Source organism: Mesoplodon densirostris, chromosome 10, assembly GCF_025265405.1.
Source record: "Mesoplodon densirostris isolate mMesDen1 chromosome 10, mMesDen1 primary haplotype, whole genome shotgun sequence".
Classification (NCBI taxonomy): domain Eukaryota; kingdom Metazoa; phylum Chordata; class Mammalia; order Artiodactyla; family Ziphiidae; genus Mesoplodon; species Mesoplodon densirostris.
This window is the reverse complement of record NC_082670.1, coordinates 10,639,940-10,654,897: the sequence shown is the minus strand read 5'-3', so window position 1 is coordinate 10,654,897 and position 14,958 is coordinate 10,639,940. Positions and strand designations below refer to the sequence as shown.

Genomic DNA, 14,958 nt, shown 5'->3' with positions numbered 1-14,958 from the left:
GTAACTGTCACCCCAAAATGTTTTTATACTAAGATTAGAAATGAACTGACATCTTTGAAAAGTCTAAAGATAATTATGGAATAAAAGAATTAATAAAGATTGAAGGGGTCTGCGGGGCTACTGATTTCAATTTCTTCTGTCCAATGCTGAAATTGTTCCTTTTTCAATAATCTTGACAGGTAGTAATTTAATCTCTAGCTAATGTAAGCAGTACTCAGTAAGTGTTGCCAAGTGTTCAAGATGGTTCTGGAAGCCTTTCTGGTTCTGGTTGACCACTGTTGGTCTGGACTATCTGTATTAACACCGATGTACAGCTAACTTCCCAGGAGAGGTAAAACCATTCTACTTCTTTTTTTTTTTTTTTTTTGTGGTACGCGGGCCTCTCACTGTTGTGGCCTCTCCTGCTGCGGAGCACAGGCTCCGGACACGCAGGCTCAGCGGCCATGGCTCACAGGCCCAGCCGCTCCGCGGCATGTGGGATCTTCCCAGACCGGGTCACGAACCCGTGTCCCCTGCATTGGCAGGTGGACTCTCAACCACTGCGCCACCAGGGAAGCCCTGTAGGGTTTTTCTTTATGAAGACTACAAGTAAGCCATTTGGGACAGCTGCTAGCCTGATCTTTTCAAAAGATCTCTTGGGCCTCCCTGGTGGCGCAGTGGTTGAGAGTCCGCCTGCTGATGCAGGGGACACGGGTTCGTGCCCCGGTCCGGGAGGATCCCATATGCCGCAGAGCGGCTGGGCCCGTGAGCCATGGCCGCTGAGCCTGCACATCCGGAGCCTGTGCTCCGCAACGGGAGAGGCCACAACAGTGAGAGGCCCGCGTACCTCAAAAAAAAAAAAAAAAGATCTCTTGTATTCTCTCCAGTGGTTCCCAGGATCTTCCTTACATCAGATTACAATCTTCTGTCATTTCTCTCATTCTCTATAATTGTCCCTCTACAAAGCTGGAGAATAACTGTCAACTTCCTGCCTTTTCTTCCTAAAAATCTCATCACCCATTCGGAGACAGTGTATCATTCCTTCCTCTGATCTGCCTAGAATATTCTCTCATTCCTTTTCCCCTTCTTCTCCTGGTTTTTTCTATCTTTGAGATTTCAGTTTAAATGCAGCTCTCCAGAGAAGCCCACCTACCAGCTGACCCCCTGCTGTGCTCTCCCCTCCCCCCAGCTCCCTTGCTGGCACTGACTCGCCCAGGTCACACTCCCAGCAGACTCTAAGCCACGCCGAGGGCAGCCGCCCTCTATATTTTGTTCACGGCTGTATCCCCAGTGCCAAGCACAGAGCCCCATTCAGAAAGGTGCTCAATAAAAAATTGTTGATTGATCTTCCGGTTGCTAAGGAAACACCGATACTTTCCTTTTTCTTCACTGGGCCTGTTTTTCACTCAAGGTGTATAAATCCTTAGCCTCAGCGACTGCATGAAATTTTCTCCTGGGATTAAATTTTCTCCTGGCAAATGTCAGAGCTTTCCTAATCTAACTGTTCAGGGATTCTGGGATAGGAAAAGGTAGAAGAAGAGTGAGTTTATCAGAACTGTCATTTATTTGTCCACTTTTAAGGCTCATATGTAGGAAGTAAATTTCTCTCTCTAGAATTAAATGTATGATACTAAACCAAAACCCAGTGGGTGAAAATAAAACACATTAAAAATATCAATTGGCTGTTGATATACCTAAGTGATAATAGTGACACAGACTCAATATTTGGCTTTTTTAGTTTAAACCCAGAGATTTCAATTATTCTTTCCATGGGGCCTTACCTGCTTTACTATCTAATACACACCCTCCTCTACCCTGCCTAGGGTGTCCCCCTCATTCTCCTGACCCTTCGCCTGGCTGTTCCCATCTTCCAGACTTTGCTGTAAAACTCTGAAAGTTAATTTTAGTTTCAGTCCAAGGATGCTGAACGATCAGTGATAAATCTCTACAACTCAGCAATTTGCTGGAGGAGCTACAGACGATCGTTGTCCCCAACTATATCATATATTCTGGCTAGGCTCCAAGAGGATTAAATAAGGGACAGTGAGCTTCAATGGGAAGCACTCGTAACCAAAGTTACAGCATCTTCAACTCTAGTTTGACATCACAACAAACAAAGACCTAGGTTTAACTTTAAAGGATGAACTTTTTTCTTTGCTTCTAATATCTTCAAAAGCAAAACACAACGGGCACAACTGAGCAATGGGATGAAGAGTGTACCCACTGCTAGAGCCTATTTCCATCATTAAGGGAGTTTCCAATAAAACATCAGAGAGGAAGGGGTGGGGGAATGAGTGAAACAGGTGAGGGAAATTAAGGGATACAAACTTCCAGTAATGAAATAAATGGGTCATGGAGATGAAATGTACAGCGTGGGGAATATAGTCGATAATAATATTATATCTTTATATGGTCAAAAGGTACAAACTTCCAGTTACAAGATAAACAAGTACTAGGGATGTCATGTACCACATGATTAATATAATGAATACTGCTGTATGTTCTATGTAAGTTTCTTAAGAGAATAAATCCTAAGAGTTATCATCACAAGGAAAATAATATTTTCTCTCCTTCTTTTTATTCTGTACCCACATGAGATGATGGATGTTCCCTATACTTACTGCAGTCATTGTTTCATGACGTATGTAAGTCAAATCATTATGCTGTGCACCTTAAACTTATACAGTGCTGTATGTCGATTATATCTCAATAGAACTGGACCAAAAAAAGCATTAATTATGCTCACAGATTAAAGTACCTTTCTAGAGAGTGGCATGGACATATATACACTACCAAATGTAAAATAGATAGCTAGTGGGAAGCAGCTGCATAGCACAGGGAGATCAGCTCAGTGCTCTGTGACCACCTAGAGGGGTGGGATAGGGAGGGTGGGAGGGAGATGTAAGAGGGACGAGATATGGGATATATGTATATGTATAGCTGATTCACTTTGTTATAAAGCAGAAACTAACACACCAATGTAAAGCAATTATACTCCAATAAAGATGTTAAAAAAAAGTACCTTTCTATTTCAAAGATCATAAGAACTTTTGATAAAATTCATTTAAGAAATGTTTACTGGGGCTTCCCTGGTGGCGCAGTGGTTGAGAGTCTGCCTGCCGATGCAGGGGACACGGGCTCGTGCAGGGGACACGGGTTCGTGCCCCGGTCCGGGAAGATCCCACATGCCGTGGAGCGGCTGGGCCCGTGAGCCATGGCCGCTGAGCCTGCACATCCGGAGCCTGTGCTCTGCAGCGGGAGAAGCCACAGCAGTGCGAGGCCTGCGTACGGCAAAAAAAAAAAAAAAAAGAAATATTTACTGAATATTTCCTATATCACGGGTCCTGTGATGAACTGGGGGAGCAGGAGTCGAGTGGGAAGGCAAGGATGGCTCCTGCCCACGTCTAACAGAGAATACACCAAGAAACGCACAACAGGACGCAGTGGGTGCAAGAGGAGGATGTGCAGGCAGAGCTTCCTCTGGGAATCTGAGAAGCGATCCCAAGAGGATGTGGAATTTTACTAAAGTCTTGAAAAAGAAGCAGAATTTTTCTTGGCAAAATGGGGTGAATTCCAGACAAAGGGTACCATTCAAAAATTTTAGGACCATGAGCAAAATTAATACAAAAGGTTAAAGACACAGTTGCCCCACCATCAACACCACTTAATATTTACATGTGTGTCTTGTGAGAACTCAAAGCTCCAAAGTGAGAAAGAACAGCAGAAGCAACCTAAATATCCATCAGGACAAAGTGGGTTAATAATAAGGAAATACCATAGCAGCTACTAAGGGCTCTACATTCATTCTTCATTCATTCATTCATTCATTCATTCCAAGTGGTTCTCACCCTTGCAGACTGTATGTTCTACTAGGTAAGAAAGAGCAACAAGGAAAGTAAAAGGCAAATGTAGAACGTTAGATGGTGAAAAATGTACACAAGAACAAAGGGGGACTGGGGAATAGGCTGTGTTGGGAGGAGAGTTGTGATTTGACATAGAGCAATCAGGGAGGGTTTCACTGAGGAGGTGACTAGAGCCTCAAAGAAGGGGAGGGAGGGAGACTTTAGGATACTGGAGGGAAGAGCAGTCTCAACTGAGGGAACAGCCAATGCAAAGGCCCTTGGTCAGGAGGATGCCTAGCATGTCCAGGCCTTGTGGTAGGAGAGAGTAGCAACGTGGAGGACAGCCGATGTAGTCGTGGGGCCGACAGGGGCCCAGGCCGTGGTGGGCTTCTGGGCTGAGGCAAGGACTTTGCTTTTTAGTCTCTGTGAACCGGAAAGCCAAGGAGCATTTGTGCATGTTGTTATGGACTGAACTCCACTCCCACCCAATTCGTGCTTCAATCCTAATGCCCAGCACCTCAAAATGTGACTGTATTCAGAGGTGACTATGTTAAAGGAGTAATTCAGTTCAAATGAGGTCAGTAGGGTGGGTTCTAACCAAATGACTCGTGTTTTTACCAGAACAGATGAGGAAACAGACACGCAGAGGAGAGACCGCGTGAGGACACGAGGAGAAGACGGCCGTCTGCAAGCCCAGGACAGCGGCCTCAGGGGAAACCAGCCCCGACAGCACCTTGACTGTGCGTGTCCAGCCCCCAGAACTGTGCGACAGTAAATTCCTGCTGTTTAAGGCCACAGTCCGGGGTACTTGGCTATGGCGACCCTAGCGAATGAAGAGTCATGATCAGATTTTCGTGAAACCTCATCTCTTTGACTGTCATGCTAAGGGGGCAGACTGAGGGGGCAGGAGTGGAAGCAGCAGAGCAGGTAGGAGGGACCCAGCAAACCAGGTGGGACCGCGGGGGCTGAGACCGCGGGGCGGCAGGAGCAGGTGGGAGGTTGCCCAGCCTAGACAGATTCTCAGACCTCTTAGGACCTGCTGACCCATCAGCCACAGGGTACGAGAGAAAGCAAGGCATCAAGGGTGACCCCGAGATGCCTGGCACGAGCCACTGCAAGCACGAAGTCGCCTATCATTGAGAAGGGAGAGACTTGTCTAAAGTGCATTCCCTTAAGACTCTTCCTGAAATTCTTCCAGGGTCCACATGTGTACACAGCCCACCTTCATTTTACTGAGACGGAAACCAGAGCACACAGAACTGATCAACTGAACTAAGGTGGGAAAGAAAATGAGCGTCTGATCAGGATTTTCAGTCTGCATTTCAGGATGGATGCCACCTAGATCACAGAGCTGATGGCACATATTAAAAATAAACATTGAATAATATATTTCTTTTCAAGTTTTAATCATTTAATTGACTAATGCTTTTGAATGGGACACATTCAGAGCTTTTTCATGTGCTCACTCAGGCTTCAGAGCAGAGGGAATGGATTGTACAGACGTATCAAAGACGTAAAAATTTATAGAAATATATGTACATTTCTCTAATACTTTAATGGAAACTAAAAATCAGAGGCCTTTGTTCTCTCCATTTGTAGCAAGTCAAGCTCATGTACCCCAGAGGACGAAGAAGGGTTGCCTCTTACACATCCTCCTTTCTTCTTTGGACCCTGTCTCCACCCAGTAGGGCAGCAAGCTCAGAAGATTCTGAGGATGAGGAGGTCACAGAACACTTGGCAGGGAGAGGAGGGAAAGAGACCCAGAAGTCAGGCTCCCTCCCACCTCCAGCAGCACCAGGGTTGTTGCCAGGGCCTGGATTCCTAGAGGCTTTGACCTCCTGGCTCCCAAGGGCCAGATTAGGAGCTCTGAGCAGAGCCATGCTTACTGACTGTCCTCTTTCCCCGACTTACTGGGCGGGTACATTACATGTCCCAGCACCATCTCTCCATCACCAAACGGGCAAGGTAAGAACACTGGTTTGCAGCAGCGGCGGGGGAGGTCTTCCATACCATACCCCCATGCTTCCCAGCTCTTCTTCTGGGACGGGCTCAATCTCTCTCCTTGGTGGAGAAAAAGCAGCTAAGAGTGAGGGTCCTCGCCAGGCTCAAGCCCGAGTCACTGCTGAAGAGTGAGGACCAGGACAGCAGGGGTGGCCCGGAGAGGCAACCACGCTGCTGTGGAAGGAGGCCCTAGGGCCACCCCTGTGGAGTCACCCTTAAAAAAGATGTGACTCATCAGTGAAGAGAAAATAAATGAAGATGATCTAATTCCAGGAAACCGACACGAAATTTCCAACAAGATTGGATCAAATCTGTTTGCAATATGCCTTTTAGGGGAACTGAAGGTCAATTCTGTGTGTTGAAGAAGTCTGCTTAACATTCACTATCATTTATTGGACACTTACTGTATGCCATGTAATAAGACGACTGATGTATATTGTCACTTGTTCCCCACAAACAACCCTGACGAGGCTGGTGGTGTTATTACTATCCCTGTTTTAAAGATGAGGAATCAAAGGCAAAAAAGAAGTGGTATCTCTGAGACTGAAACCCTGGCCTCCAGATTGGCCATGCTGCCTAGTGACTTTGATCAACCCGGAAGCTGGTCTCTAGTTCCCTCCCTCCCCCCAAATCTGGCGAGTCAGCACTGTAACTAACGAATGTGATGTTTCAATGTCACTAAGTAGGGTCAGGTTGGGTTAACAGTTAAGAACGTCTTCATACAAGTCAAAACAGATTTAGAGTAATCTTGGGAGAGCAGGAACAAGATGGTAAAGGATCTAGAAACCGTCTCAACAGACGATTCCATGAACTTGGGATTATCAGCTTGAAAGAGAGAAGCCACGAGATAAAGGGAACAGTAACTATATTTAAAGATTTGAAAGCCTCTCACAGGAATGGAAGATTAGAAATAAGACTGGGACAAGGGATTATAGTAACACTTTTCACTTAATGTAAGAAAGAACTTTGTAGTAATCAGACCTTCTGGACAGTGGGGCAGGCTATCTTGGAACCTAGAGAGGGTCCCATTCCCACAGAGACCAGAGGACAAGTCGCCAGAAAGGCTACAACAGGCAGCAGGCTGGCTGCCTTGACAGTCTTAAAGGTCCCTTTCAATTACAAGATGACTATTTATTCAAATTTATAGTCCAAAGTCAGGCATTCATGCTGTTAAATTCATCATTCGATTTTTCCATTACCTACAATGTTTCACCAGGATCAGACCATGGGTCTGGACTAACACCCTGTAGGGTACGAACGCTCTATGAGATCTCAGGTTCTTTGTGGGCAGAATGCCTGTGCATTCAGTAATGTTCCTTCCTTCTTGCAGTGCTTTTTGGGGTCACTGGAAACTGTCAGGAGAAAAACGAAATCATCCTTTCTGGATGAAACTTGGTCAGAACAAGAGTGAAATCATGTTGACGGGTAGGAGGGAGAATTTCCAGGTAGTGAAAAGAAAGGTGACATCACTGGAGACAGTGGAAGTTCCTGCACTAAACTGAAAGGTGGCCCAGGACCCTGTTCTGCTCCCAGATCCTTCCAGGACTCCTGGAAGACGACGTGGATCCTCAGAAACATTCTCAGTCTTTGTCTGGCAAGAAGACCTCGCTTCCTCTGTAGGGCTATCTTGATGATGTAGGCATTAATTCCCTGTGTCCTGCTGGTCCACCAGAACAACACTATGCCTTGGCCTACGGTTGGTGGGGAGGGAGACAGGAGGTAAGGAGGGTCTGGGGGTGACACAAAGCACAGGAGATCGCCTTGGCTCAGCTGCCAAGACCATGCTGTCCTTCTCCCAATCTCCTCCACCTGCAATATCCCAATATCTCCTTTCCTTCCCCATTTGCTGTCTTTGATTCATTTCAATAAAGAACCTGACCCAGTGTAGGTCCAACAGACCTATTCATTGGTCTACACTCGACTGAAATATTCTATAAATACACACGGAAATTACTGAACTGAGGAATATCACATAACTTATTGGTTAGTACTTTCAATGGAAACTTTAAATGGCATGTTTTAGGTGCAAATGTATTTAGCAATGTCCTACTAATATGCTCTCATGAGTATCTTTTTCAGATGCGTATTATCTCCGGAAGAGATACAAAAATATACTGGGGGTTACAGGAGACGTGAGGGTAGTAAATTATATTCACTGCAAGCTCTCTTTAGGAAAGCAGTTGTGCTATAGTCAAAAGAGTTCTGCATTTGCAGGAGGACAATCCAGGCTTGAAGGCTCGGCCCCTTGACTTACTACCTAGGACAGTGCTTGTCAAAATGTCTATGGGGGTAAGGCCAGACACTATCAAACTCTTAGAGGAAAACATAGGCAGAACACTCTATGACATAAATCACAGCAAGATCCTTTTTGACCCACCTCCTAGAGAAATGGAAATAAAAACAAAAACAAACAAATGGGACCTAATGAAACTTAACAGCTTTTGCACAGCAAAGGAAACCATAAACAAGACCAAAAAGACAACCCTCAGAATGGGAGAAAATATTTGCAAACGAAGCAACTGACAAAGGATTAATCTCCAGGTTTACAAGCAGCTCATGCAGCTCAATAACAAAAAAACAAACAACCCAATCCAAAAATGGGCAGAAGACCTAAATAGGCATTTCTCCAAAGAAGATATACAGATTGCCAACAAACACATGAAAGGATGCTCAACATCACTAATCATTAGAGAAATGCAAATCAAAACTATAATGAGATATTATCTCACACCGGTCAGAATGGCCAGCATCAAAACATCTAGAAACAATAAATGCTGGAGAGGGTGTGGAGAAAAGGGAACACTCTTACACTGTTGGTGGGAATGTAAATTGATACAGCCACTATGGAGAACAGTGTGGAGGTTCCTTAAAAAACTAAAAATAGAACTACCAGGGCTTCCCTGGTGGTGCAGTGGTTGACAGTCCGCCTGCCGATGCAGGGGACACGGGTTCGTGCCCCGGTCCGGGAAGATCCCACGTGCCGCGGAGCGGCTGGGCCCGTGAGCCATGGCCGCTGAGCCTGTGCGTCCGGAGCCTGTGCTCCGCAATGGGAGAGGCCACAACAGTGAGAGGCCTTCATACCGAAAAAAAAAAAAAAAAATAGAACTACCATATGACCCAGCAATCCCACTACTGGGCATATACCCTGAGAAAGCCATAATTCAAAAAGAGTCATGTACCAAAATGTTCATTGCAGCTCTATTTACAATAGCCAGGACACAGAAGCAACCTAAGTGTCCATCATCGGATGAATGGATAAAGAAGATGTGGCACATATATACAATGAAATATTACTCAGCCATAAAAAGAAACGAAATTGAGATATTTGTAGTGAGGTGGATGGACCTAGAGTCTGTCATACAGAGTGAAGTAAGTCAGAAAGAGAAAAACAAATACTGTATGCTAACACATATATATGGAATCTAAGAAAAAAAAAAAAAGGTCATGAAGAACCTAGGGGTAAGATGGGAATAAAGACGCAGACCTACTAGAGAATGGACTTGAGGATGTGGGGAGCGGGAAGGGTAAGCTGTGACAAAGTGAGAGAGTGGCATGGACATATATACACTACCAAACGTAAAATAGATAGCTAGTGGGAAGCAGCCGCATAGCACAGGGAGATCAGCTCCATGGTTTGTGACCACCTAGAGGAGTGGGATAGGGAGGGTGGGAGGGAGGGAGATGCAAGAGGGAAGAGATATGGGAACATATGTATATGTATAACTGATACACTTTGTTATAAAGCAGAAACTAACACACCATTGTAAAGCAATTATACTCCAATAAAGATGTTAAAAAAAAATGTCTATGGGGAGGGACCAGTTTTGTTGGTCGGTTGGTTGATTTACATATTTTAATTTTTAATCCATCACAAACTGATGCTTTCAAAAATATAATAAAAATGCATGACAAATAAAACCGCTTTTTATCATGAGACACAAAATTATCCTGTCAAATTGCTATGAAGGTATCTAAAAGCTTGTTCTCAATTTCTGTACAATTTCTGCAGATGGGCACCAAGTTTGAGTAGCTGGCATTGAGGAACCCAGCCTTCCTTAGTTTCTTTGCTGACTCAAGTCTCCCTAGCTGGTGTGAGGATTAAGAAAATAATAAAGGTATGTATTAATAATAGACTAAAAAGTACCATCCAAATTTTAAATTATGACTGTCCTCATTAACAGTAGTTGAAAACGAAGGCAATGGCCAAATACATTTTCTTTTTCAGTGAAGGGAGATATTAACGTGAACCTATCAAGTCAGAATTCTTAGTGATAACAACTTCTCTTGGAGTCATTAACTTTCCAAACATAGAATACCTGGCTGACACAGAGGGAGGGAAAAGCCACTGAGAGTCAGGAAACTACAACAGGAAGCTCTCGGCTGTGTCCATCTCGCCCCTGGCTCTCTGCCTGGTGACTGGCTGCGTGCTTTTCAGGCTGCAGTTTTCCTATCTGGTCTGCAGGACCCAGTTAACTAGACTGGGTTGGAGTCACACTGGGAAATCTCAGCCACCTCTTGGGCACAAGCGAGGTGGTATTTGAACGCGCGCGCGCACACACACACACACGCACACACAGGCAAGCGATCAAGAACCAGCACGAGAGATCTCCATGGGTGGTGGGGAGTCACAGTCTCCGCTGCAGGCCTGCCCTTGGAATCCCCTCAGCAGTTCTCCTGGCAATGCTACTGGAGGGAGATTCTGATGCAAGAGGGGACTTCACCAGTTGCTGGTAAATATCTGAGGCTCAAACTCGTATAATCAGGCTACGTCTGCCGCTTCCTCCATCGGCAAATGAGGGCGTACCTCTCCACTTTTCCCTCTGTTATTCCACCACCGCCCCGCCAGCTCTCATCTCTTCCTATTCTACATTCACATTGTTTTTTACATCATAAAAGTAATATATACAAAGTAAAAAATTAAGCAGTACAGAAAGATACAAAATATAAAAATAAAAGATTTTCTCCCCGTCTCCCTGCCCTAGGTGATACCACATTAATGATGATGTGTACCTGCTTTCAAAACATGTTAAGGTCTACAGAAGCACAACATGTACGATCTATGCATCCACCCACCCGCTCACCCATACTCATATGTATACATATGCACTACTTTTTCTTTTTGATAAACGTGACTGTTCTATAGTTTGGCAACTGGCAACAGTTTTTTCTTCCATACTCTCCTTGACATTCAGATTCTGGTCTGATTTTACCTTCACCCCCCCTCCCGAACCCCGCCCCGCCAAGTGGGTGTGGCCTTCCCACTCCTTGGTCATGGTCGGGTCGCCAAGCCCTCCTCTCCTGCCCTCACCCCTTCCCTCCATTACCTTTCCAGCCTCTGCATGGTCATGGCCAGCGTTTTGTTCAGCTCATCTATCATCCTGCAGCCCGAGGGGTGCATGGGGAGGGTGCCGGTGGTGGCAGGGAGGTGCTGGCTGAGGCTGCCGTACTGCAGCTGGTGCTGGATCTGGGAGGGCAGGACGGTGTGGTGGTGCTGGGCCCCGCCCTGCTGGCCGCTCTTCTGGGCCGCGTAGGACGCCAGGGAGAGGTCTGGGCCCCCCATGGGCATACAGATCATGATTTTCTTTGGAGGTAGCGGAGGCGACAGCTTCACTGGCAGACAAGGCAATTTCACAGGGGCGCCAGGATCTGCAGCAGAAGGAGGGCGAGAGGCAGATGTGAGTTTGGGGGCATCAGAAAAAACGGAGCACGCCACAGGTGCCCACCCGGGGACCGTGGTCCTGGAGGCGGGCCCCCGAGATGCAACGCTTCAACCCAAGAACCGGCAGGCGAGCGCGACTCAACAAGCGCCCGCCAGCTCTCACCTCCTGCCCGAAGCACGCTGCCCCCCAGGGCCCTCAGGGACCCAGGTGCCGGTGGTGGCGTGTGGCCCACAGCCGCCAGGCTGAAGCTCACCAGCAGGAAGGGGGGATGCGCTCTTCTGCCCATGGAAACCCAAGCACCTTCAAAGAGACCTTTGCTAGGACGTGCGCGACGCCGACCACGGCGTCACTGTAACGTGGAAAGACCCTCTCAGCTAGCGCTTTCTAACGGGCACGGGGTTAGAAGCCAGCCCTGGGTTCAAGTCCACTAAGAGTGTCTTCCTCCAGAGGTGACGTTAACGCCACCAACCTTAATTCCCTCATGTGGGGATGCTCGTCCCACCGGAGAGGAGGCTTTCTAGGATTCGTGGTCACAGAGACAGCTCAGGTGCCCCGTGCCGGGCCTCGGCGTGAGCACGGGGGCTGGGCTGACCACTCACGTGGCATCACGGTGGGCTCTTCCCACTGTAGGGAGGCTCCGACAGGCACTCTGGGGGCCTAATGGCACCTGCACCCACCCCACCCCCTGGTTCCGTGACAGTGGCACTGAAACTTCCCAGAGATGCTCCAAATTAAGGGGGGGCTCCAGGTCAGACAGACCAGCCCTCAGGGTGTCTTGGGGATGACCCTGTAGTCCCCTGTCTGGACTTCATATTCCTAAAAGTCACCTAGCCCTGGGGACTGCGGGTCCATGGCTGAGTCCTGTGGGCTGTAGGCCACCTGGGAGAAGCCAGGCCAGAAGGACAGCGGCAGGCGGGGCGTGTGTGTGACCTCACGCCCGCTGTCCATGCCGGGAGCACCGCAGGCTCCCGCCTCTGGGTCTCTGAGGCCTTCGATTTTTTTCCAGCTATCTGCCTGAGTGTGGCTCAGAATGTCAGGTGTCAGAATGACATTCTTCTGGCACACATCTGATCCTGTTGCTCTTCAGTTTGAAACCTACCAATGGCCTGGAAATAAAGCCCAACTTCCTGACACATCATCAAGGCCTCTTTGTGTCCCCACTTTATCTCTATAGAGTCTGTGCTGGTTCCCCCAGCTAGAAATAACCTTGCCTGTTGCACCTGAAAAGCACCTTTTCTCCTGTGACACGTCCTACTTTCCTCCTGTGCGTTTTACTTCCTTGCTGACCCACGCTCAGTCTCCCTCCTCAGCTAAGTCCCTGGCTGGCCTTTGTCCCTCACATGCTCAGAAGGGCTGCTGTCTCCCCACTGGTGGCCTCGAGCCTCCTCACCTCCACAGATTTGCTCTCCTGCTTTACAGAGAAGCCCAAGGAGGGCGCTCCAGGCCCCTCCTTCTCTTTGGATCGGCCTTCTTTTCTCCCCATCACCCCAGGTAACCACCCTCACTCCTGAACTGCTGGGTTCCCCAAACCACCTGATGTTTCAAACCCCAGAGCCTTGGTTACCTGCCCTCAGTTCTCTGGTTTGTCTTCTGGGTCAATCCCTACTCTCCCTTCAAGATTCAGCTCAAACGTTACCTCCACTGAGAACCTTCCTGATGGGTTACATCACTCCCCCTATTCTGCAGCCATGGGACTCACTGTGGGCATGTGGTAGGTCAGTGCCAACAACCATGGTGACGATGATGATGACAGCGATAGATACTGCCAACCCTCCCGCCATGAGCCAGACAGTGTTCTAAGTGCTTTTCTTATCTCACCAGCTTAATCCCCTCAACAAGCCAGTGATGTCACACTATGATCTTCTCACTTTTGACAGATGATAGCCCTGGACTCTGAAGATGCTGTACCGTTCTTCCTGCTTACGCAGCTTTCTCCTCCCACACAGAGCGAGGACCGTGAATAACTTGTCATGATAGCCTCAGCATCTTGTACGGTGCCCAGCTCACCTAGCTAGAGGCTCAACATGTTTACAGAATGAGCCGAAGCTGTGATGCTCTGCTATGGGATAAATTCACATGTTGTTCAGAAAAAGAAACTCTTAGGAGAATGCATAAAATTGATGGCAATTTTAGGATCATGCAGTTGTGGGTACGTGGACACTAAACTGCTGATCCTACAGCTGAGAGACAGAAAAGCCTAATAATTCCAGGGAGCTGAGAAGACCGCTCCCCTAACGACAAAGTGCGAACCCGTCATAAAACCAAGGGCTCCCTCCCCGACAGCTCATCCCGTTCCTATGAGCCTCCAAGCACAGGACACAAGGTCACCATGTTTAGGACCAAAGCAGGCAGTGCTAATTACAAAGTGGCTGAGATGCAGAAACTCAGCACCCCTGTCTGGGTCCTGTTACTGAAGGGTACGCCCCTGTGGCTCTTGGAAGCCATAGCGCAGACCCAGCAAGTACAATGTGTCCTGAAGTGTTAGGGTTTTCATCCAGGGACCCTTAACACACGACTCCTTCATTTGTGGGTCTGGTTGTCTAAGGCAGCAGGGACTCATGTGCTTGGGCAGAAGAAAGCAGAGCCAGGAGGGCAGCATGGAATTGTCTGCCTAAGAAGGGTCAGTGATACGTTGATGGATTCCACCCATCTCGCTGAGCTATAACTTCCTGCACACACAGTATTTCTTGCCACTACCACAGCAAAACTTACTTGGCTTCATCACCAGAAAAGTGGACCAAGTGGATGCCAGGAATTCTAACAAAACAGGCAAGGAAGACATGACCAACAGGATCAATTTAGTGGAGGTGATTCCTTTCATTGTTCTAAGAAAGACATGCCAGGGCCCATGGAGAACCCCTTTTTCTCCTTTCCTACCTGCATCTCTCTTCTGGTTGTTTCACTGCACATGGTCACCAATTAAATAGGGGCAGAGAAGGAAAGTGAATCATGTCAAATAATTTTTGGCTCAGTAGATTTGGTACAAACAGAGGAAATAAAGAAAAAGGTTAAAGTCAAGTGAAACTGTCTACTTTCAGAGAATTAGCTCTGCAGCCCCCATCTTTCTATAACATGTGGATAACTGAGGAGAGCCTGGGCAGCTCAGATTGGCAGTACCTTGGCAAGACCTATTTTTATATTCTTATTACATCTTTTTTTGTGTGTGTGTGTGTGGTATGCAGGCCTCTCACTGTTGTGGCCTCTCCTGTTGCTGAGCACAGGCTCCGGACACGCAGGCTCAGTGGCCATGGCTCACGGGCCCAGCTGCTCCGCAGCATGTGGGATCTTCCCGGACTGGGGCACAAACCCGCGTCCCCTGCATCGGCAGGTGGACTCTCAACCACTGCGCCACCAGGGAAGCCCCTTATGACATCTTAATACCAAGTCGTTCCTCGTAACAGATCTGGAAGCAGGATTCGGAACCAGCTGCACGTGATCTGCTATTCTGCATTTCTGGCTCTTTATCTGTCTATCCC

The 14,958-nt window shown here is 47.5% G+C and overlaps 1 protein-coding gene across 1 annotated transcript in view; it reads right to left on the bottom strand.

The window, feature by feature from the left end:
• The window catches only part of PHACTR1 (phosphatase and actin regulator 1), a 542,166-nt gene that overhangs the window by 54,820 nt on the left and 472,388 nt on the right, over positions 1-14,958 (bottom strand). Inside the window, 1 exon segment of the mRNA XM_060110072.1 lies at positions 11,147-11,468. Coding sequence (XP_059966055.1) covers positions 11,147-11,468 — 322 coding nt within the window.